The 25,566-nt window shown below is 41.0% G+C and overlaps 1 protein-coding gene across 2 annotated transcripts in view; it reads right to left on the bottom strand.

Moving 5' to 3' along the window:
• Positions 1-21,415, bottom strand: part of Vopp1 (VOPP1 WW domain binding protein) — a 65,563-nt gene extending 44,148 nt beyond the window's left edge. Inside the window, exon 1 of one of the 2 annotated variants that reach the window (XM_052173812.1) lies at positions 21,195-21,415. Coding sequence is in view for 1 of the 2 variants with exons in the window: in XM_052173811.1 (XP_052029771.1) it covers positions 21,195-21,248 (54 nt within the window). In the remaining variant the exon portion in view is untranslated. The remainder of the gene's footprint in view (positions 1-21,194) is intronic. The other variant, XM_052173811.1, reaches the window with a different exon arrangement.
• Between the last annotated feature and the right edge of the window lie 4,151 nt (positions 21,416-25,566).

Raw genomic sequence — 25,566 nt, 5'->3', positions numbered from 1 at the left:
GTAGAATATCCATTTATAAATAAGCAAAGGCCACAGACAGGTAAATTGGAAATGTAATACAGGAAGCAAATACAAAGGGGAACACATTATGTTAGTTTCAAATGTCTGTGTGTTCTCTCTAAGCACTGTATAGTGTTATAACAGATGTTATAATTTCTTGTGCCACCAACAATTGATCATCCTAACTTTTAGAATATATGTCATATCCTGCGTAAGAACTAGCATGAGATTTATTGTAGACATCATTTCACTAATGGAAAATGGAACAGATATCTGAATCCAAATGAAAAAGCCTCAACTCCAATGATCTTTGTGACTTGTTAGGGATGATCTTTCAATACTCCGGTGGTGGTTTAAATGAGAATTACCCCCATAGGCTCGTATACTTGAATGCTTGGCTAAAAGCTTGAAGAACTGTTTGGGAAGGACTAGGGCGTGTGGCTTTGTAGGAGGAGGTATGTCACTGGGGGCAGTCTTGGAGGCTTCACAATCCCAGGCCATTCCTAGTTAGTTTTTTCTGCCTCACATGAATGGATTAAGATATAAGTTCTTACCTATTGCTCCAGAACCATATCTGCCTGACTGCTGCCATCTTCATTGCCCCGAATGCCATAGATTCTCATCCTCTAGAACCATAAGCCTTAAATTAAACTCTTTCTTTTAGAAGTTGCCTTGGTCATGGGGTTTTATCACAGCAATTGAAAATAACTAGACAGAAATTTGCTGGTGGTTATTACTGTGGGTGTTACTGTGACAGGCCTGATAATGCTGATTTGGACAAATTTGGAAGACTCTGGACTAAGAAAGTGGCTGCATGCTGTACTCAGTGCTTAACAAGCATCCCAGTAGGAGCTTGGAAAACTAACGTTCTGAAAATAATGTGGAGATCCAGCTTAAGAGGTTTCAGAAGGAAGTAATAGTAGTAGCTGGGCTAGAGACCATTCTTGTGGTGTTTTGGCAAAGAACATGGTTGTCTTCTGCCCTGGTTAGAAAATTCTGACTGAGGCAAAACTGGAAAGCTATGGGCTAATTTCATTGGCAGAGGAGATTTCAAGAAAGCATAGTATTTTCTCTGTAGTACAGTTATTAGTAATCATTCTTATATAGGTCTACAAAAAAAAAAAAACAGGCAAGCTGGGAAAAAAGAAACAGAAAAATATACAAATTGAAGAAGAAGGAAAAAAAAAGAGCACCAAGCAATTTAACATTTGAACCAAGATTTATGCTGGAAAAGGTAAGGAGAGGCCTCATTCTAAATGTAATAAAGGGTGTGATGCCCTCAGGGCAAGGTAACACCCAGAAATGCTTTCAATTTGTTAAAAGGAAACACAAGGAATTTTCTGATCCCACAATAAAGGAAAGCTTATGCAACAAAGGAAAGTTTATGCAAATGTAATTCAAGGGAACCAGGCTCCATCCCAAGCAGGCAGCTGAGCCTGGCAACATCAGCCATGTGTTCTGACTTTAGAATTATAAAGGTTATAGGAGTGAGGGGTTGTAGAATCTTCCTGTCATGAGAGGGATCTGCTAAAACCAGGCGCAGATATGGAGGCCCTGAGAGATGACTGCCTAAAGTTCTGTGAAAGTCAAGACTGGATTGAAGTAGAAACACCAGGATATTCCAGGCATCAGAGCAGTAGGCTGTCTGCCAAAGAAAACTGCTTACAAGCAGTGGAACCAGGCCCAGAGGGAAGTGTGCTGCTGTCAACAAAACAAAAGGGTGTAGTCATCTAAGCTCTTTGACATTAAGACATGGAGCTCCAGGACTGGGTTGAAACCTGCTGAGTTTCAGTCTTGCTTTGGTTCATTATCTTCTTCCTATGCTCCTTTCCTCCCAATTGGGATAAAAAATATATTCTCTACCGCTGTTTGTCTAAACAAACAGTTTCCTTTTTGCTTTTGCTTTTTCAGGGGGTTACAATTAAGATACTGCCTTGAGTTTCAAAAAAGACTGTACTTTTAAAGCATGTTGACACTGTGAAAGATTCTGAGGACTTTTCAAATTAGTTTACATTTTTCATTGCTATATGGCCTCAAGCCTATGGGAATGAGATAGTTGAATATTTCAGATTGACTGAGAATAAACCACATAGGCTCATATGTTTGAATTCTGGTACAAAGTAGAACTGTTTGGGAAGGACTTGGAGGTGTGGCCCTGATAAAATAGAGGTTTCACCAGTATTCTCTCTGCCTTAACACTGGTGAATCAAGATGTAAGCTCTCAGCTCCTGCTCCAATGCCATGTCTGCCTGCCTGCTTCCATGCTAATTGCCATGACGGTCATAAGGTCTAACATTGTAGAACCAGCCCTATATTAAATTCTTTCTTTTATAAGTTGTATAGTCATGATATTTTGTCACAGCAATTGAAAAGTAACTACAACATCTTTTACTGCATCCACAGGAACAAAAACAAAACACCAGATAGATATATAACAACTTTACAAAGAAGACAACCTTTCTGTGCTTAGAAAGGCCAACACTCCACAAACATTCACAGAAAAAAGGAACCCAAAGTCTGGGCAGAGGGCAACTCAGAAAAATTTCCTTCTTTACTTTGCCATCATCTGATTTCTATTTTAGAAAGAAAAGTGTGTCACAGCTTCTGAATACTGAACACATATAATACTGAAAGCCCAGGAATCTCACATGAAGAATTACAAAAGCAAAACAAACAAACAAGCAGAACCGAAAGCTTCAGAACTGAGATTAAATAAAGACATGCCTTGAGCTGAGTACACAATGACATCACTCATATCTAAATCAGCATGACCTTCTAGAACAAACATGTCACAGTACACAGCACAACACCTGTTTCTGTGCTTCAACAGCACAGGAAGATTTGGGCCTGCTAACCAACTGCCTTTGAGCTTTGACTTCTTCATCTACACAGTAGTAAGAAGTGGTCTGCTATAACAGCTCAGTGGTATATCAGGTGCTATTAAAGTAGTCTGTCACCAAGCCTGACAACCTGAGTTCAATTGCCAGGACCAATTTAGCGGAAGGAGAGAACAGACTCCTACAATTTGGAGAATAATAAAAAAGCTTTCCAGATAAGAAAAAGTTCAGGGCCAGATGGATTCACAGCAGAATTCTACCAGACTTTCAAAGATCTACAACCAATACTTTTTAAATTATTCAAAAGAATAGAAACAGAAAAAACACCCCAAACTCCTTCTTCAAAGCCAGTATTACTCTAATACCAAAACCAGATAAAAACACAACAAAAACACAATAAAGATAAAACAAACAAACAAACAAAAAACTATAGGCAATATCATTGATGAATAGTTGCAAAAATTCTCAATAAAATGCTTGCAAGTCAAATTCAGGCATATATCAAAAGATCATCTACAATAATCAATAGGCTTTGTCCCAAAAATTATGGGGACGAAGCTATTAAGTCTTCAAAAAAAAAAAAAAAACAAAAACAAAAAACAAAAAAAACAACATGCCTTCACTATAAAAGTCCTAAAGAGAATAGGACTGGAGGGAACACACCTCACATAATAAAGGCTGTAAGTGACAAACATGCAGCTAACATTACTGTAAATGGAATGATACTCCAAGAAATCCTGTTTAAATCATGAACAAGACAGGGCTGCCACTAGCCCCAGTTGTTTTCAATACAGTACTGAAAGACTAGCTGGAACAATAAGGTAAGAGAAGGAAACTAAAAGATACAAATAGGAAAAAGGTCAAATTATCTATATTTGTAAATAATAGGATATAAAACTCAACCAGAAAATATGTATAAGTGATCAATAATTTCACCAAAGAGGCAAGATACAATATCAACTACAAAAACCAATAACATCCCTATTAACAACAGTTTTCACATATACCACCAAAATACACATTCCAATTTACAAAGTGTCAAAGGGGGAAAACTAACTATGAAGTAATCTAAATTAGGAGGTAAAAGAACTCTACAATGAATACATTAAATCTCTGATAAAAAGAAAATGAAGAAGGCGCTAGAGTGTGGAAAAGACTCCCATACTCCTGGATTTGCAGAATCAGTGCTACAAAATGACCATTGTACTCAAAGCAGTTTATAGATTCAATACAATCCAAATCAAAATCCCCACAATATCCTTCACAGAAATAGATGAGACCGTTCTAAAATTCATGTAGAACTACAACAGACCCCAGATGAAAAAAGAGCAATGCTGAAGAGATCACCAGTCCTACAGAACTATGCAATAAAACAGTACTGGCACACAAGCACATACATATAGCAAAACAGAAGATACAAACATGAGCACACATAACTACAACTATTTGAGATTTGACAAAGATGCCAAAAACATGCTGAGGAAGGGGAAGGAAACGCCTTGCCCAAGGCATTCCATGGGCAGAAGTAGGACAGTAGGAAAGTCTATTATAGGCAGGCTATACACATGAGCATGGTGTGCACAGTAGGAAAGTACAGGGAGTCTATTATAGGCAGGCTACTGGAGGAAAAATGGGACCATCAACAAATGAGGCTGGGAAAACTGGATGCCTACACTTAGACGAGTGAAATCAGATCTGTACCTAGCACAACAAAAATTAACTACAAATGCATCAAAGATGTCAATTTGAAACCCGAAATGTCGAAACTTCTAGGAAAAAAAAAACACATAGGTAGAACCACGCAAAATAACTACTGGAATGGAATGCTATGTACCCAGGAATTATAGCCATCAACTGACAAGTGGACCCTCATAAAAACAGAGGAAACTATTAGAGAATCTAAAGAGGACGATAAAACAAATAGTACGCAAAATACATAAGCAACTCAAAAATGATCAAAAAAAGAGCAGGTTTTTAAAATGGGCTCTGAATCTGAACAGAGAGTTCTGAAGAGAAAAAAAAGAAAGACGACTTGGAAATATTTCAAAAAGTAATCAGCATCCTTGACAATTAGGAAAATGAATATTAGAACTTGGAAAGTTCATCTCACCCCAGTCAGAATGGCTAAGAACAAGATTCTAAGAGTCAGATGTTGGGAGACACTGAAGTCAAATAGTGTCTTTTGTACATGACAGGGTACACTCATGACATCACGGCAGTTGTGACATCTACACAGCATCTGCACAAGGTCAAGTCAGCTGGTACTCTAAACAGAGAGTAGGAAGCAAATCATGTATGCCACCTCTAAGGCCTCTAAGTTAGGAGCTATGGACAATGGCTTCTGAGTCAGGGAGTCAGTCTCTTTAAAGGAGGGATCCTGGTAGGCCACCAACACCCAGTGGATGATACCACACCAAAGAGTATATAGGCAGCACAAATTGGATTTTGTGGGCTTTTTTTTCTTTTTTGAGAGAGAGAGGGAGAGAGAGACGGAGGGAGGAATAGAGGGAGGGAGAGAGAGAGAGAGAGAGAAGAACGACTCTGGGAGAGAAGGTAGAAAGGTAGATGTGGACTTTGAATGGGGGAGGATTGAGACGTGAATGTGTCCAAAATACACTGTATGAAATTCCCAAAGATTAAAAGAATGCCTTGTCAGTAGGAAGAGAAGTCCTGGTCCTGTGAAGGCTCAATAGATGCCCCAACAAAGGGAAATTGGGGTGGGGGGAGGTGGGAGTGGGTTGGGGGAGGGGCATATGCTTGGAGGCAGGGGGTAGGAGGAGGGGTTGGAAGTTTTTGGGGAGGGGGGACTGGGAAAGGTCTCACATATGAAATGTAAATGAAGAATATATTTAATTAAAAAAATACAACAACAACAATAACAAAAAAGTATTTTAAATGGACCAGGTGTGGTAGTACATGCCTTTGATCCTAGTACTCAGGAGGTAGAGGCAGTCAGATCTCCATGAGTTGGAGGCCAGCTTGATCTACAGAGAGAGTTTCAGGACAGCTGGGGCACAGAGAAACCTTGTCTCAAAAACCCAAAACAAACAAACAAACAAACAACGTGAAATTCTGGCATTCTACATAGCTTAAGAGTAAACACAATTTAATTAGGATTAATACATACTTAATAAACATTGATGTGTAAAACATTCAAATAAAGTATACTTATATAGACATAAAAATGTAATATGTATTAGAGTGTATACAGTATATTATTGTATTTGTATTCACCTACATAACAAAATATCCTGAGGATACACAAAGACAGACCAAATAACGCAAACACTGTTGAATTAAGACTTGTAAGTACATGTACACTATTTTAAAGCATAGATGTTAAGTATTACCAGAATCAATTAAAAGAACTGAAAACATTTTCCTCTAAAAAGTAGCAAGGCATAAATATTTCTAGCTCCCCCATGATGGTTCACAGCAGTCTGTAACAGTGGGATATCCAATGCCCTTTCCTGAGGTACATATGGCTCACAGATCTACATGTAATCAAACACCTGAGCTAGCTATTCAGTGCTGCTGAACCCATGGTTACTGGAGGAGAATCTATAATTACTAATTTACTAAGATGGCACAATCCCTTATAATCTATAACATTTGTCCTTTATACCCACAGGTAAGTGTATCATCCTTCATCAAAGAAAACTTCTTTTTGACACAGATGAAGACCAATACAGAAAATCACAACCAATCAAAATGCAGAGTCTCAGTGGGTACATCTACAAAACATTCCCATTCTAAGGCTCAGGGAGCACTGTAGAAGTGGTGGTAAAAAGATTCTAAGAGCCAGAGGATCAGGGAATTTACCTTGAGATTGTGTCTCCTGGTTCAATCAGAAGCTATACACATGAAATTTTACCGACATGACTGTACAAACATGAGCGGATGGGAGACATGGACAGGGAAAAGCCCACAAGGTATCAACCCTAAGAACTGCAGGCAACTGAGCAGAGGTGAGAGCCGGAGTCATGGTCTTCCCCAGGGAAGAGTACAGCAGTGGTTTCCCAGTGCCAAACAGTCTGCACCAAAACTTTCCATACATGCAATATTATATGAACTGAACAGTTTATATTCTACATATACACCTACATAGATATTTGTGTGTATATGTGTGTATATGTATGTATATATGTATATATGCATATACATCAATAAAATACACATTTGCATGCAATAATAATTAGTGAAAAACAAAGCCATGAATTTCAAGGAGAAAGGGGAGTGTTTGGACTCATGGTTGAGTTTTATTGTTGTTCAGGCAAATATATCATAGAAATGCCAAATATTCCTAGACAGGAAATTAGGTAATAGCTACACAGGAACTCTGCAAAAGTTTTACAACTTTTCTAAACCTAAAAATTATTCTAAAATTAAAAATTAACGTGAAACCATACAAATGCATTGTATATTTCTCTGTATAGCCAAAACCCAAAAGCTAAGAAAAACCTGAATTAAGGCCTCTGGCTTGGAAAAGAAATGGCAGGGCCAAGAATAAAGAGGCTGAAATAGGAGGGCTGAGATCACGCAGAGCCATGCTGTGCCAAGAGCTAAGCTGTGACTGTTACTGCCACAGTCAGCTCCTCCAGGAATATAGGATTCCATACTCTGCCCTGAGTGCCTCTGAGAAACAGGAGAAGGGCAGTCTTTGACTTGCAAATGAATGAAGCAGAATCCAATTTGACCCACAACACATTAAGTGTCCTACCTGGCAGAAGGCCAGATATATTATAGTCCCACTGACCTGGATTTTAGCCGCCCCAGGTGAGCTGTAAGGCCTAAGAATAGTCAAAAGCTTTCAGAAGTGGTAAAGGATCTGGTTTGGATTTACTGTCCTCAACCACCAACCTGCTCACTTCCAGTCTTCACCCTGCCTTGCCTCCACCGAGTATGAGGAATTAAGAAATGGGGATACCACACACAGGATCTTGACAAGACTCAGGCTGCCTCTCCCCCACAAAACTAGATAACTGTGATATGCAGCAGTGAGCTGGCTCCAGTGACCTTGGAAGCTTTTAACAGCAGATAACAAGGCTAGGAAGTACCTAGCCGTCTTAGGCTCATTTTATCACATTTTATATGAAACCTCACACTTCTCTAACATTAAAGTATAGCAGTCTTCAAATTTAATCTTCTGTGAACCAATACATCTTCCTAACTTCCTGCAAATTACAGAATCTCAAATGTCTTAGTTAGGGTCTCTATTGCTACTATAAAACACAATATTCAAGAAGCAAGTTAGAAAGAAAAGGATTTATTTGGCTTATACTTCCATATTGCTGTTCATTATTGAAGAAAATCAGGACAAACTCAAACAGGGCAGGATACCAGAGGTAGGAGCAGATTCAGAAGCCATGGCAGGGTGCTGCTTACTGGCTTGTTCCTTGTGACTTACTCAGCCTGCTTTCTTACAGAACCGCCAGCCCAAAGATGATACTACCCCCAATGGGCTGGGCCCTCTCCCATCAATCAATCACTAATTAAGAAAATGCTTTATAGCTGGATGTCATGGAGCATTTTGTCAACTGAGGCTCCTTCCTCTCTAATGACACAAAACCAGCCAGTACATGAGATAAACTTAAAGAACAGGAAAACACCTTTACAGAGAACTCTGCACACACAGAACTAAGCATATGCATTATTCAATCCATACTGAACTCACAGATGTCCTGAAAATTGAGTTGGAATGATGATTTCCAACTGTCCATCCTTTGTGAGTGTTTAATTTCTCCCATAGTAGATACAGAAATTTAACATAAAAAGTTTAGATATTCAATTCTTTCTGAAAAGCCAAAAGACTTACAGAAAATTGGATAAACCAGACTGGTGGTGAGTACCCCGTATCTCCTACCCCGAGAAGGCAAAATGAGCTTGGCTTTCTCCACGAAGAATCCATGTGTATGCCCTCACAGTACAGAAGGCCTCTGTCATGTGTTCTCTACCTAAGAGTCTGCCATCCTTAATTTTACCAGCCTGTTCTTAGGTTTACAACATTCTTCTTGGCCCAAGATTACAACTAGAATTTGAGAAATACAGTCCATAATTTCCAGCATCTTTTCCACAACACATTAGAAGTTAAGATAAAGGGAAGCCAGCATATATGTACACTGTAATTATGAGTTCTATAATTGTAATCAGGATAATGAGCATTACCTATAGCCAACAAAGCCCAGAGTCCTGGTGGTGTTGATGCTTCCTCGCCATCTAGAAAGAACCTGGGGTAGCTATAGTGGGAGGAGGAGCATGGAGACATAGGTTCCAAGGAGCTGGCCCCCTATGGGGCATTGAAGTTGAAAAGTTTTGACTCTGGGTGAGGTTCTTTCCTAGGCTGTCTAGCAAAGATGATCATTTACAGGAGGTCTGTCACCAACAAGGAATACTCGTGGCACACAGAGGTCAGATACTCCAAGTCAACCCCAAATAATCTGGAGTTCTGATGAAAGACAAAGGGCTAAATAGTCATGGATGATCCTTAATATGTAAAGATATCCAAGCTCACAAATCAAAGATCAACTTACTATACACAGACATGGGACAAAAACAAAAAAAGGTAGCAATGCTTTTAATCATTCACTCCTTTTTCAAGGTAGGTGATTTAGAATATCATTTACCTCAAGGTGATGGACAGGAGCAGGGGTACACCAGCTAACAGTTCACAGCAGGGCAACCATGCACCTGGTGTACTTAACATCAACCAGAAACACAAAAGCAAAAGGGAAAGTGTCTGCAAATGAGATTTTATTTTAGTCTATAGTCTCCATCCTCAGCAGGCTATTCTAAATAGACATACATACATCCACATTATGAATTACACTGCTCCTTCGTTATAGTCAGTATAGAATGGGAATATTCAGTAAGAAATCTGTTTTAAGAAAAGTTCTGCAAACTAGCCTGCAGTTATAGCAGTTCCCAATCTGGTCATGTTCACTGCAGAGATAGATGGCATGACCAGGAAAACAATCTACATCCAGAGCATAGTCAATCTCCTGATGACAGGGCAAGGTTATCACATGACCCACCCAGGTAAGGGGGAGTGGAAAGCCATGCCCAAGGCCCTGCTTTCCAGAAAGTGAAAGCACACAGAAAATGCCTATGCTTGTGAAAGAATACAGACATTCCTTTACTATATAATCAATACAAGAACTTTTGGAAGAAATCACTTCCTGACATAACACAACTCAATCATAGAACCAATGATACAAGTCCAGCTCAAGAGAACCTGTCTCTAATCTGCAGTTTCTTAATCTGTGGATAGCATCAAATCACTGAATATGGAGTGAAAATTTCACTGTTGCGAAAATTTTCAGAACGTGCAATGACCAAAAACCAATTCAAAATTTGTTACATGAACTGGCCAAGGTATTTCTAGGAGCATCAGTTCATGTCGTACCACGTGACTTCAAGGTAGCCTTAGCTCTGAACATATAACACACCCAGTTTATACAGTGCATACCTTCAAACTGCCAAGAAATGAAACCTTAAATATCTTACTCAGATGCAAGCACACATTATAAATGGCAACAGATATACTGTGTATTCAAACATTTCTGTTGCTATGGAAACAACCATATAAAAAGATTATTTAATTATTTTCCTATTGTCTTTCCTCAGCATAAAAATATAGCTTTGCATTATAGTGTGTTAGCATGCTCAATTTTTACAAGTACTGTTTGAGTTGCTATCTTAGTTATGTTTCTATTGCTAAGACACCATGACCAAGGCAACTTAGAGAAGATAGAGTTTATTTGGGGCTTACAGCTGCAGAGGCTTAGAGTCCATGACCATCATGGCAGGAAGCAGGCAGCAGGCAGGCAGGCATGGTGCTGAGCAGTCTTTCATAGTCTCAACACAGTTTAAAAGTCCAAAGCTGAAGTCTTTCCTGAGACTCAAGGCAATCTCTTAGTTGTAACCCCCTGTAAAATCAGAATCAAAAGCAAATTACATACTTCCAACATATGTAGAACATGGCACAGAACATTACCATTCCAAAATGAAGAATGGGACATCTTGAGGAAATACTGGATCAAAGCAAGACTGAAACTCAGCAAGGCAAACTCTAAATCCTATAGATCCATACCCTACACCAAAGGGCTTAGATGGTTCCGCCCTTCCAGCTTTGCTGACTGCAACATAATTCTCTCCCTTGGGCTGGTTTCACTCCAGGTACGTAGCTCTCCTTGGCAGACGTCTCAAAGCTGTAGGGTTTCCAGTGCCATCCAGGCTTCAATGGCATCTCAGGGCCTTCATACAGACACTCCCCTGGCTTCAACGGCTCTCCTTAATCACAGAGAAAGGTTCCACAACCTGCTTACTCACACATGTTTCATGACTGTAAAGCTAGAATCAGTTGGCCAATGTTGCCAAGTTTAGTTGCCTGCTTGGGATGAGTCAGGCCCCCTCCTTGGACTATATGTGCATGTGCTTTCTTTTATTTCACAAACTTTCTTTTGTTTTAGTGAAGAAAATTCCTCAGGCCTTTCCTCTTTATAAACTGCTGGATGGGGTCTGGCCTGGACGGCACTCTTCCCTTTGTTCCCTTTCACACCAGGCTTATCATCGCTTTCAGCACAAGCTTTAGCTCAAATGTTAATTTTTCTAGTCCTGTTTTTCACTTCAGATTGCATATTTCCCATTTTGTTTTGCCCTGCTTGCTCTCTGTCATTGTGGAGAAGCATATGAGTGACTGCTTGCAACCGCACAACAGAGTCAACATTAGGCTCTCTTGAAATCTCCTCTGCCAATGAAATCAGTCCAAACGTTTTCAATTCAATCCAGGCAGATGTGTAGGACAAGGGTAAAAAGTGGCCACATTATTTGCCAAGATAGCACAAGTATGATCTCCAGTCTAGTTGCTAATATTGTTTCCCTTTAAGCCTCTCGAGCTGTGCCTCCACTGTCCACATGACTCTCAGCACCACTGTCTTCCAAGCTCCAATTAAGATGGTCTATTAAGTATCCCATATTCTAAACAAAAACAAAAGCAAAACAAAACAAAAAAATACCAGAATGGTCAAGGCCATCACAATACTACATGACTCCTGGTACCAACTAATGTCTTAGTTACTTTTCATTTCTCTAATAAAATACCATAACCAAGGTAACTTATAAAGAAAGCATTTATTTGGGGGCTATATTTAGAGTGTGAGTCCATGATTATTACAGCAGGGAGCATTGGAGTAGGCCGACAGGGATGGCACAAAAACTGAGAGGTTATATCTTGACCTGCAAGAATGAGGTAGAGAGTTAACTGGGAATGGTTCAAAGGCATTTCCAATAAGACCACACCTCCTAATCCTTTTCAAACAGTTCTCTACTGAAGTATTCAAACATATGAACCTTTGTGGGTCATTTTCATCCAAACTACTACAGAAGGCAAATAGTTTGAGGAGAAATAGGTTTATTATATACATAGTAGAGGGCAGCATTGTTATATTCAAACTTGTGAAGTTGCATACATTCATTACATGTAGCTTTTCACATACCAAAAATATTTTTATGTTAAATTTACAAATCAAAACAAGAAAATTCTTACATTTTTTGCATAATAACATATGTTTTTACTTTTTTATTAGATATTTTCTTTATTTACATTTCAAATGTTATCCCCTTTCCTCGTTCACTCTCTGAAAATATCCTATCCTGTCCCCCCTATCCCACTCACAAACCCAACTACTCCCACTTCCCTGTCCTGGGGTTCCTCTATACTGAGGCATAGAGCCTTCTCAGGACCAAGGGCTTTGGTCCCTTTGATGTACAACAAGGCCATCCTCTGCTACATATGCAGCTGGAGCCATGGGTCCCTCGACATGCACTCTTTGAGTTGGTGGTTTAGTTCCTGGGAGCTCTGGGGGTACTGGTTGGTTCCTCTTATGGGACTGCAAGCTCTTTCAGCTCCTTGTGCTCAGTCCAATGGTTGGCTGAGAGCATCCACCTTTATATTTGTCAGGTACTGGCAGAACGTCTCAAGAGACAGCTATATCAGGCTCCTGCCAGCAAGCACCTGTTGGCATCCAGAATAGTGTCTGGGTGTGGTGATTGTATATGGGATGGATTCCTAGGTGGGAGCAGTCTCAGGATGGTCTTTCCTTCAGTCTCTGCTCCACACTATGTCTCTGTATCTCTTCCCATGGTTATTTTGTTCCCCCTTTTAAGAAGGACCAAAGTATCCTACTTTGGTCTTCCTTCTTCTTGAGCTTCATTTGGTCTGTGAATTGTAACCTTGGGTATTCCGAGCTTCTGGGCTAATATCCATTGACCAGTGAGCATCATACCATGTATGTTCTTTTATGATTGGGTTACCTCACTCAGGATGATATTTTCTAGTTCCATTCATTTGCCTAAGAATTTCATGAATTCATTGGAAAACTCTTACATTTTTTAAATGCTTACTTAACATTTTAGCCAGTGTCTCAATTGGTTAGCGTTATCTGGAACCTCACTTGAAAAATATGCCTCCATAGATTGCCTGAGGGTATATATGAGGGACATTTTATTAGTTAATGATTGATGTGGGGACAATGCCACCCATAGGTAGGTGGTCTTTAAGTTTTGCTATGATAGTTTGAATGAGACTGGCCTCCACAAGTTTATATATCTGATTGCTTAGCCACTACAGAATGGAACTATTCAAAAAGGATTAGAAGAATTAAGAAGTGTGGCCTTGTTGAAGTAGGTATGTCTTTACTAGAGGAAGTATGTTTCAAAACCACATGTCAGGTTCAAGGGCTCTCTGCCTGATGTTTGCAGATCACGATATAGCTCTCAGAGAGTGCTCTAGTACCATTCCTGCCTGCTGCCACTCTCCCCACCATGATGGTCATGAACTAATCCTCTGAAATGCAAGCAAGCCCACAATAAAAGGGCTTTCTTCAAAGAGTTGCCTTGGTCATAGTCTCTCTTCACAGCAACAGAATAATAAGTAAGGTAATAAGAAAGTAAACTAGTCAGGCCATTGGGTACAAGACAGAACACAATATCTGTCCATGGCTTCTGTCTCTAGAATTCTGTCTTGAGTACCTACCTGTCTTGACTAGGTCAATAGATGATTAGATGACTAAATATCTAGGGGAAGGAAGTACAATGAAATAAATCCTTCTCTCTTCAAGTTGCTTTTGATTGTGGTCTTTATCACAACAATAGAAATCCTAACTAAGGCATCCAGAGAGCTAAATGAATGCTCATAAAAATAATGTATAAGTTTAGTTGCTAACCCTAAGCTGTTCAAGCATAAGTAAATATTTGTTACAATAAGAATCTTTAGGAAAAGAAGTTCAAGGATTTAAAGGGATGTGATTACATTTCCAACTTGTATAAAAGATATTTTCAAAGGAATAATAATCAGTATTAAATTACTAAGGGTAATTAGACTCCATTAAATACCTTAGAAGATTAATGCTATAATTTTACTTCATATTTTATAAGACATGAAAAACCAAATCCACTATAATTCTTTAAAAGCAACAATAAAAGGTTGCATGTTCATTCTAAAATGATGTTAAAATAGTACAAATTTTGGAAAATTCTAAAATGAATATAAAAAATATAGATAACTCCATATCAAAGAGAAGGAACAGGGGAAAAGGAAAGATAGGGAGACAATAGAGAGGAAATTAGGGATGCTTGCATCAGTATGGCTATGGAATTATGTTTTGGAGCAGGGACAACTTACTAGAAACACAAGTTTTAAATAAAGAATTAACTGAAGTTCTCTCTTGTAGGTAGACAAGAGTGAGCTTGCTGATCTTGGCAGGGACGTGGGCATTGCAATCTTGCTTGAGAATTGATGAAATATTAATTATTTCATCCCTTACATTTTATTTTTATTTTGTGTATATAAGGGGATCACATGCAAACAGTAGGTCCCATGGAGCTAGAGTTAAAAAGTAATCATAATCCACCTAACTGGGTGCTGGGAACCAAATTCTGGTACTCTAGAAGAACTGAGTATCTCTCTGGCACCTGCTCAGAATCTCTTAATCCAACCTGTGGAACCAGTTATACTCCAGGTGGGGATTTGCAAAGAGCTCTGTCAATGCCAGGCATTTCCCTTTCTACAAATGAATCAGCTAAGTCAGTGAGAGAGTGAGAGCTTATTAAAAGATTCCCAGCTATCCCGTGGACAGTCAAGAGGCTATATAATCTAGTCACAATGCCACCCAGACATGAGACTTAACTATCACCCAGATATCTCCTGTGCACCAAGAAAGTGATCTCATTTATAAAACAACGGCCCACTTCTCATTAACACTTAGCTCTATAACCAAACCAACTACAGGGTCCTAGAAGAGCATAAAAGAAATGAACAGGAAAGTAACCTTACAGATCTCATAAGATGCAACACTACGTTGTTGTTATCAAAGAGACAAAAAAGAACTTGGCAGCTAAACTGTGCAATCATCTAAGAGGTACACAAGGAGAACAATATGTAAATAAAGACCGAAGAAGCTGAAAGGGAACGGGATTTGACAACTCACAAGTAACTAGGATGGGGATGGGGGCTCTCACTAGGAACTGATATATTTCACAAGTTCAACAAAAGTTTCAGGAATTTCATGCACATTGCACAGGCACTTCCTCTTCCAAGCCTTATCACTCACCTTCCTCCTACCAGAGCCCCGCCCAGCTCCTGCCACATGATGACTTACCCATTCATCTATTTACTCAAATATCAACTAAGTGTCTATTATGTGCCAAGCACTGTATATATTTCTGATGGCACTGAGAATAGACCTCCAGGTTATGCGCATCTACAGCTAACACTCTACCACTGAACTACATCTCTAGCCTCCCAGGATGTTTCAGACAATTAAAAGTATTAAAATATTTGTCTCTAAACTGCTTATGTGGTAGAAGATAAATTTATCATATTTTGAAGCTGATAGGTACCAGGAAAGAATGGGACTAACTGGAATGACAAAAGTAGGGAGGTCAACTGGAATGGAAGTTATTTGGGTGGAAAAGATGGCCACACTGAGGAGGAGATATTTGAGAAGCTTCCCAGAGACTACAAAAAACGTGCTAGGAATTACACGGGGCCACGGACCTAATTAAGTGGCCAGCCACGACTATGACTCTATCCTTGCTATGTATGTCATTCTCACCCCCACCCTCAGCTATCCTCCATCATCTCCTGACCACCACCCCCCACCACCCCCTGACTTCTGGTCACAGTCACTCACTACTTCCAAGCAATGCCTTTGCTACACGTGTCAGTGGCTCATCTATCTTTGCCATTTTTCTCTTACCTGTAGTCACCCAGCCTTCTCTGGAGCGCAGATTTTAAATATTCGTTAAAGTAGGAGACGTGAAAAGCTTATCTTAGAAGACTCACAGGTTGGAATTCCAGGGCATGAAACATTTGAGAAACAACAAGAAAAATCCTTTACCCTGAAACAACTAAGTTCTAATTTTGATATTTCCGAGGAACAAAATACACAGAACTATAGAAAAACATAACACTAATCCTCTTATTTCCCTAACTTCAAAAGGTAATAATCACTTCCTCACCCTTTTTCTCCCAGGGATGACCACCCTTTCTTCCTGTTCAAGAACAGCTGTTCTTTGGGAGAAGAGCCTTACATACTCAGCTTTTGGTCCCAAGACAGGATCAAAAAGATACTGAGGCTACTACTACCTATAAAGCGAGTACATGCCCCTGTGGAAAAACATAGAAGAACTTACACACTTGCACAGGTGACTCATATGCAACAATATTCCATGAGAGTGGGAGTATATAGCTCAGAGCTACGGCCTTTGCCTGGCATGCAGGTATAGCCAAAATAAACATACACATAAATAAGTGGATTTTTTGTTTGTTTATTTGGTTGGTTGGTTGGTTTTGGTTTTTCAAGACAAGGTTTGTCTGTGTAGCCTTGACTGTCCTGAAACTTCCTCTATAGACCAGGCTGGCCTTGAACTCTGCCTGCCACTGCCTCCTATATGCTGGGATTAAAGGTGTGCACCACCACCACCTAGCTTCACATTTTAAAAAAAATAAAATAAAAAATTTCAAAAAAAAAGCTTTTACAGCATAAGCTTCAGGAAGCATGTAGTCCTTCTAACAACTAAATCCATTTCAAAAGTGTCACCAACTCTGTGAAACAATGTCCTATGAGGTAAAGTCTCAGGGATAGCTTGGCACTTAGACTTAGGGTCTAATTACTCCTGTTTCAAGCAATGTATAATCAGTTTTTTTAGTTTGTTTTTGCAGTTTACTGTGGCCCAGTGAAGGTGACTGGGAATTATCCCATCAGCCATAATAGGAGCTAAAGTTCTGTTCTCTTCTCCTACAAGGAGCTCTTGGGAGCCAGCCAGCATAACTAAAGCATCTAAGCTTAGAATCTGGACACTACTCAAAGGGGGCTTATTAGCTTCTCCCATTCAAGGAAACAAGTCTGTGACCATCCTATAGAGTATGCTACATTTCTGACATGCATTTAAGCTTGTCTTTAACCAAGTGGTAGACAGCAGTTGAGGGGTGTGCAGAGTGTAAGAGTATAAGTTGATCACACAATTCTCAGGAAACTAAGCTGGGAGGAGGGTGGCTCCAAGACATGAGCTTCAGCATGCATCCGTGAAACATGCATCCCTGCAGTAGAATAGTTCTGCCAGCTGCCTCTCCTGCTCTAAGTCCTCACCTAGGGAGGGAACAACCAGGTTTCCTGGGATATCCTTGCTGATGTCTGATATGCAGTAACATCCAACTCCCCTCTCTGAAATGTCACATTTAAATGAGATTATCCCTCTAAGGAGGACTGGCAAGTTTCGGGAGGAGTTCTGGCAGTTTGCCTGCATGTTGGAATGCACACCTCTACAAATCTCTCTGGGATAATGCAAGGTGTATATTCCCTCCATGTTCCCATGTAAACAGACTTTGGGGAAGAAGTGGAGGATCATGGTAGGGAAACAAGAACCAAATGCCGCAATCCCCTCGTTTAACAACAGTAAGACCTGGGACAAATTATACAATATCTCCCACTTGAAATAACCATGGGCTATGATGAATCATGAATTAGCATTTATAAAGTGCTCAGAACAGGGCTTGGTAATAGAATAAATCATCCTATGAATGTTCACTCAATAAGAATACAAATTTCTACACCCAAGCAACCTTCTATAAAAGGATACAGAGTGGGACAGGAAAGCCCTCTTCAACCTGTTAAGATTCTCACTATGTTCAAAGATATAAAACTCCTAAGTCTGATCTTCAACAGCATTCGGTGATAAGCGGTTGCCAGAGGGCAGATATGGGATATCCACTCCCACAAAACTTCATGACAGATGCTCAAAGTCAACTATAAACAAATGTACACATAGAAACCATCTCGAGCAACACACACACACACACACACACATACACACACACACACACACACACACACACACACACACACACAGAATGTCCTGAGTATCAGCCAACAGAAGCTGGAGCCATGAAAGGGCTTCCCCAACTGTTTTAATGTCCTCAGAAGGGACCTTCTGCCTCCTCATGTGCTCTGTAACTGTAACTGCACATTTAATCATGTGACATGGGCTGTCAAAAGTATGCAGATAAAATATTCAAAGCAGACAGTTTAAAATAGAAAAGCTCAGACTAAAAACCTCACAGTAAACTTGCATGTGATACACTGTTAAGAAATCTGTTTGTTGTTGTTTCAGACAGAGCTTCTCTTTATAGCCCTGGTTGTGCTGGCGCTAGATAGAGGACACCTCTCCCAGAAATCAGGCACTGAAGATAATTATCATGTATAAGTGAGCTACCTAGAGAACAAATGTTACCAGCATCCAGTTAGTGAACTTCATGAGAGCATAAGAGCTCAGCCTTTGTGGGACTTTCAAAGAAGTTTTAAATTCCCTATTAAGACAAAACATTCCAATCAGACATGGTGACCCATCCCTGTAATCACAGCAAGTGGGAGACTGAGGCTTGGGCTACACAGGAAGATCCTGTCTTAACATAGACTATAGCCTGATAGAGTACGGACCCAGCATGTATAAGAAGCCCTGGGTTCAATCTCCCTCCGGTAGCTAAGAAAACAATAAAATTAAAGTAAACGAACAGCTCCAAGAATGCAGCTCATGGTAGAGTGCCTTGTTTGATTACTTTGTTTAAAGCCCTGAGGTCCATTCACTGGCACTTGAAAAAAGTTCCTATGCAATGAAACAGCTTACAGGATAGAACAAAACCTTCTGCACTAAAGGATTAGGCTTTAGACTTATCCTCAGCAGGCAGACAGACAAGGAAAGGAGGTTCGAGGGGCATTAATATACTTTTCACTTGAACATTGGAGATGATCAACTTCCTGCTCCTTCTCCCTCAAGACTAGTGGGCTCTTTTATTTTTCTGCCTGAAAGTATTCAGTGGTCTTTCAAATCTCCCACAAGAAGTAGGGAGGGTCCTACAGTAGGAACCAATCAGTTTGCCCTTCTTTGTCTGGATTACCCAATCTCCTGTAGTAGCCTCAGCCAATTAAGAGGGAAAGAGAAAACTCACCCCATCCCCAAACATAAAACTTATAGCATTGCCAGGCAAACTCTGATTTCTATGTCTTCTGGATCTTCCTCCCAACTGGGAGTCTGGGAGTCAGTCTCTTTCTCTCTCTCTCTCTCTCTCTCTCTCTCTCTCTCTCTCTCTCTCTCTCTCTCTCTGTCTCTGTCTCTCTGTCTCTCTCTCTCTCTCTCTCTCTCTCTCTCTCTCTCTCTCTCTCTCTCTCTGTCTCTCTCTGCTTCTCTCCCCCCCACACACACACACTTTCTTTCTCTGTGTGTTTTTCTTAAAAGTTACTGGGTGCTGAGACCTTATTTTTACTGCCTTCTTACTTTTTAAATCAGCAGCGAAAAAGAGTCCATTCCAACAACCCTAGACAACGTCACTATGATGGCATCAAACCAACAAAGCAGTAGATAAAAAGTTGGAAATAAAAAGTTATGACAAGCAACAATCATAGGTCATCATATTTGCAGTTTCTTTTGGTTTTCCCCCTTCCCCCCAAAAGCTAATTCAATAGACTCCATTTGAAGGCTTTTCCACTGCCGGCCCTTGAATGTAAAGCCTTAGAATGTTGGTATGTCTGCCAGTCCTCTCATGCTCATTTCCTCAATAAACATTGTTGGAATACAAAAATATAAAAAAAGAAAATGAAACAATAAACACAAACAGAATACCCACCCCAATAAAAATAAAAATAGCGCTTCTGAAGCAGCCTTTTAGGATACACACAAAGCTAAGTTGGAGACAGGAGTGGCACAAATATAGAAACGAAAGAACTGTGGATAATCTTATGTTACACACACACACACACACACATACACACACGCAAGTGAGATTACAAAAATTACCTCAACAGAGATGTTCGAGGTAAGCACACGTTTATTTCTGTAAACAGTGCTCTCTGGTTTGTTTTTCTACAGCAGTCAATGTTGAGTCATCACCCAGAGGGTTTGGTTCCTAAGCTTTTTAAAATCTGAACAAGTGGGAAGAAAGAAAGCCAGAGGTGGCACGTCTCAAAAACGTTAAATGTTCAAAAAAAAAAAAAAAAAAAAAAAAAAAAGGAGAGGTATTTCGAAGAGAAACGAGCAATCTTTGTTCCATTTCGAACTTAGAGCATGGAGAAACTGTTCCCTTAACCTTCCAGAAAAGAAAGACTTTCCCTCCAGCATAAAAGAGAATCTTTGCAAGCAAGGCTGACTCCTCAACCTAGGAAGTTCACAGGTCTCTGAGGCAAGACCGTGATAAGCTAGCGGGGCATCCTTACCCGCTTAAACTGACTTTATTAATACACACACAAAAAAAAATCTTTCAAAATACTGAAGCTGTAGGGGCATGAACAAACCTCCAAACCCCAATCCATATTTTACACATCCACTGTTTTGTCTTTGAATGAACCCGCTGGAGCAGGAAGAGTGGCTCGCGTCACAGGATGTCGCAGTTCAGTCGACCGCAGTCTGGGTCTAACCCTGGCTGTACCTCGGCAGCACTTCCACCCCACCATCAAGTTCCCGCGGCTTCACCCCAGTACACCCACCACCCAAGCTCCCGGTGGAATTTTTCTCCTCGCCTCTAAAAGCCTGCACTTCATCTCCAAAGGCAGAAATGTCCCTGTCCCTCCAACCGGCTGCGGGAGGCGCCGCCCCAGGCCCCGAGAGACGGGGAGCGCGTGTGGGCAGGCACAAAGGTCCCTCCCGGGGCCGCAAACCCGAACAAGCAGCGAGGGGGAAACGGGGCGCAGACAGGAGGAGGAGCGCAGGGAGGACAGGGGGTCCCGACATCAGGCCCCTCACCGCCCCACACCGCAGTGCCCTTCCCGCGTCCCTGCTCCCGGAGGCGCGGGGAGCCGGCGGCCCTACCTCCACCAGCAGTCCCAGCAGCAGCGCCGCCACCCTTTCGAGCCGGCGGCCCATGGCTCCCGCGAGGACCGTCCGAAGCCTGGCTGCGCGGCGAGCTCAGTGCCAGCCCACACCCCGGGACGGGCGGGCGGACTCCGGGGGTGCGAGCCGACGCCGGCAGAAGCACGCGCCGCAAGCTGGCGGAGCTCGGGGACGTGCCAGGCCGCCTTCGCCGCGCGCCCCCGATCCACCTCACGGGCGCGCGCTCGTGGGCTCGGAGCCCACAAAGTCTGTGGAGCGCGCTGCGGGGCGCAGAGACAGCTTGGCTAGGTGAGAAGACTGCCTGGGGTCTCCTCTCCTCCTGTAGGGGGAGGGGGGACCATCTTGTCTCACCTTGATAGTTCTGGGAAGGTTTTTAAAGGACACCGGGTTTGGGAGCTGGGGAATGAGTATGGATGGACCCATCGCTGGGTCTTCCTGAAGTTTCTACCTCCAGAGACATTCTCACTGAAGTTACTGTAGGTGAGGTGGGCGGTCCATTCCGTCCCAGGACAGTTAAACCACAAGGAAAAGACAGCTGATTGCAGAAGGTTGGTGTAGGTTTATGCCAACATCTTTCTGCCTGACTCTGCTAAGACCCCAACTTTGGACTCCACAGTGCACCTCACCTTTGAAGTAGGCTCTTTAACCATAGAGAATTGCTGCTGACTACTCTTACTTTCTCTGACATTACCCCACCCCCACCCCCCACCCCCACACAAAACATTAAGGCTCAGATGCCATCTGAATTTACTGAGCTTACTGAAGTGTTGGTTGAACTTGTATCAGACTTGAGCTGGAGGCCAAATATGTAGAGGTGAATAAGAAAACGGCTAGTTTAAACAATGATATGTAATGCTGAGTGCAGAGATCAGAACATGGAATCAATCCTGTAGGTCCAGAGAGATCCCTAAACAAGCAGCAAGACTTGCCAGGAAAGCCTGAAGATGTGAGCTTCTCCCTGGAAAAGTTAAGATGGAAACAGAATCATCTCATTGTATCACATGGCCACATGGTATGCATGCATGCCTTCAGACAAACACGCCACTCACGCGCACGTGCACACAAACACTCACAATAATGAATTAATTATTTTTTTTAAATAACTAGAGTTGGTTAAATTGCAGAACCACCTCTAACAGGATATGGCGAGAAGACATTTAGAAAAACAGATCTCACACAAGGCAAGTCTTAAATATTTTCTCAACTTTCAGTACACATACTTGGTTAAGATAGAGCGTACACCATGAAACTATACCTGTTACAACTGGCAAGCAAAGCAGGAGGAAAATGCCCTCATGGTTACCCCTAAGTTCCATTTTCCAACACAATAATAACTTCATGAAGTTTTATAGTAACAGAATAAAAATGAAACCCAAGGCCTTCGGTGGAAGCACTAAGTAGGTTCGGTCGGAGTGGAGCAGGGACATCTCTGCTTCGGCCCTGATGATATCCTTAGCGTCTGGCCACTGGAAGCAGTATCTTTGGGAACACAGAAACTGCTCAACACAGAGAACTGACTCAAAGCCTATAAAGGATCCTTGGGTTGTGGTAACTTCGCCTTCCTTACAAATCTTTTTTTTGTAATAAATTTTAAAGTTGTTTCAAAGAAGTTCATATGTGAGTACTGTATATACATTTCCACTCTTCCATCTCCCCTCTCCAATTCCACCTGTGGCCCCTTCTACTCCCTCTCAAATATATGACCCCTTCTTCGATTGTTATTGTCACATTCATACACACACCTATATCCAGTGCATTGTATTATATAACATACTGAGTCTGTTTAATGTTGCTCATATAAACATATTTAGGGCCCACCACTTAGTACTAGATAACCTAAAAGGGGCTCATTCCTGGAGAAAACTGGACTTAAATAGATATTGAAGCTCAGGTCACTCATTCCCTTGATTCTGACTAGTTGTGGGTCTCTATAGTGGCCTCTGTCTACTGCATGATGAGAAGCTTCTTTTGTCAAGCAGCGTGAAAGACTGTGGGTGTGGGCGTAAGTTTTCAAGATTTCAGGGAATGGGGAGCCAGAACAGGGGAAATCATTTGAAATGTAAATAAAGAATATATCAAATAAAAAAAAAGAAAAAATAAATGTAAATAAAGGACATATTGAATTTTTTTTTAAATACAAAAAAAAAAAAAAAAACCCAAAAACCTATATTTATCTAGGAAAATGGCAGTGGTAGGTTCTTCTTTAAGGTTTATGACCTCTGCAAACCCAGGTAATTGGCTGGGTTTACAGTAAAAAGAATTTTCACCTATCGATTAAACAGGCTCCAAGTTCAATTTGATAGCTGATGGATACCCCAACGTTGTAAGAACAGCCATTAGCCATTTGGTGTATCTTGCTGGGCCAGCCATTGTTGTGCTTTGTTGTGATTTATCCCTGGGTAAAAGTTTCGATTGTTTTTCTCCCTTGTCAATTTACATAACACCTTCTGATGCTATAGCAGTTAATCCTCAGGCAAGAGGCTTCTGGGTCAGTTATAGTTAAAGTCTTCCAGATTCTGTGTCTTCAGTAATAAGGTTTTACCTACAAGTTCTGGGAGGCAACCCAGGGCAATGGCAGAAGCCATTTATTTATTATTTGGGGCATCCTTGGATTCTCCTGACCAACAACTGGAAGAGGGGTTTCCCATAGCCGGTTGTCTCCATTAGGGTTTCTCTTGCTGTGAAGAGACACCATGACCACAGCAACTCTTACAAAGGACAACATTTTATGGGTTCAGAGGTGTAGTCCATTGTTGTGCCAGGAAGCACGGTGGTGCCCAGGAAGACATGGTGCTGGAGAAGGAGCCACGAGTTCTATATCTGGATTAGCAGGCAGTAGGAAGAGAGACACTGAGGCCTGGCTTGGGCATTTGAAACCTCACAGCCCACATCCAGTGTGGTGTAGCCTTCCTCCACCAAGACCATATCTACCCCAGCAAAGCCACAGCAAAGCTACTCCTAATAGAGCCACTCCTTGGTGAACACAAACATAAATCTATGAGCCCATGGAAGCCATTTCTATTCAAACCACCACATTGGGACTGAAGTTTTGGTTAAATGGTCTATGACTATCAGGGGAGCATTGTTACCCCATAAGGCAAAACTTTGTTTTAAAAATTAGATATATACATATTGTATATATTTTATGTAAGTTTATAAAATATTTCTCTATGACTTTTTCAAACATTATCTTAATGTTATTTTTCTTTTCTTCCTCTGAATCATTCTCCTTCCCTTTCCCCACTTAACTCTCAACCCCACCTACTTCCCATTTTACCTTCATTACACCTGTGTCTTACTATCCCTGCCTTGAGCTCCTACCACCCCCTCACCCTTAGTCCCTCCCGACTTTACTGTCTTCTGCAGTCACTCCTAATTATTCACCCAAAAACATAAAAAGAAAAAAATTGAGCAAGGACCTGCAAATAAGAAAGACTATTGTCTCTCGGGGCCGGAGATACTAAAATCAATATAAAACAATCTAATTCCATCCATTTACCTAAATTTTTCATGATTTCGTTTTTCTTTACAATAGAATGGCATTTCATTGTGTGTATGTACCACATACTCATCTTCCATTCATCCATTGAAGGACATTTAGGTTGGTCCCACTTCCTGGCTATTGTGACTGGAACAGCAGCACATCAAGTAGTTGAATGTTGTGGCCTTTCAGTGTATGGCAATGGATTGTAGAGCAGGGTACATGTACTTTTAGGTTTTTGCAAACTTTCCACACTGATTTGCAGAATGGTTGTACCAGGTTGCCTCCTCGCCAGCATTTTTCGTCATTTGTTTTCTTGGTCTTAGCCATCCTGAGACCAAGGTGAAATGATATCTTAAACTGGTTTTTAAAGGCAGAGTCAGAACGAGGAGTATAGCTCAGAAGTACACATAATGGAACATGAAGGTACGTGGCTTTGATTATTGAGTAACACATAGCTTTTTAAAATGTATATTAACCTTTATAAAATTAAGCCAAAATGATGTTATATAACAGAGACTCAAATGATCTTCCCATGGCTTTGTAAATACTCATATTCTGTAAAGTGCCAAATGACCTATGCTGTAGTTAGAACCTTAGCCAGTCTGAATTTGTCAATCTCATTTCTACATATACACGTGTGCGTGGGCACTCCCCCTTCATTAGTTATATATGTGTCAGTTGCCCCTAATGACTTCGAGGAAGCTTGATCATCTGTTTTAGTTTCTTTTCCTTTTGGTATGATAAGATACCCTAAGAAAAGCAACTTCAGGGAAGAAATATTTATTTTAGCTCACAGTTCAAGGTACAGTCCAACATGAAGGAGAAGTCAAGGCAGTAGGACCCTGAAGCAGCTGGTATCATTACTCT

The sequence above is a fragment of the Apodemus sylvaticus genome, chromosome 2 (genome assembly GCF_947179515.1).
Source record: "Apodemus sylvaticus chromosome 2, mApoSyl1.1, whole genome shotgun sequence".
In the NCBI taxonomy this organism is placed as follows: domain Eukaryota; kingdom Metazoa; phylum Chordata; class Mammalia; order Rodentia; family Muridae; genus Apodemus; species Apodemus sylvaticus.
Note: the sequence above shows the minus strand (reverse complement) of the source record. Positions and strands in the feature narration are given on the sequence as shown.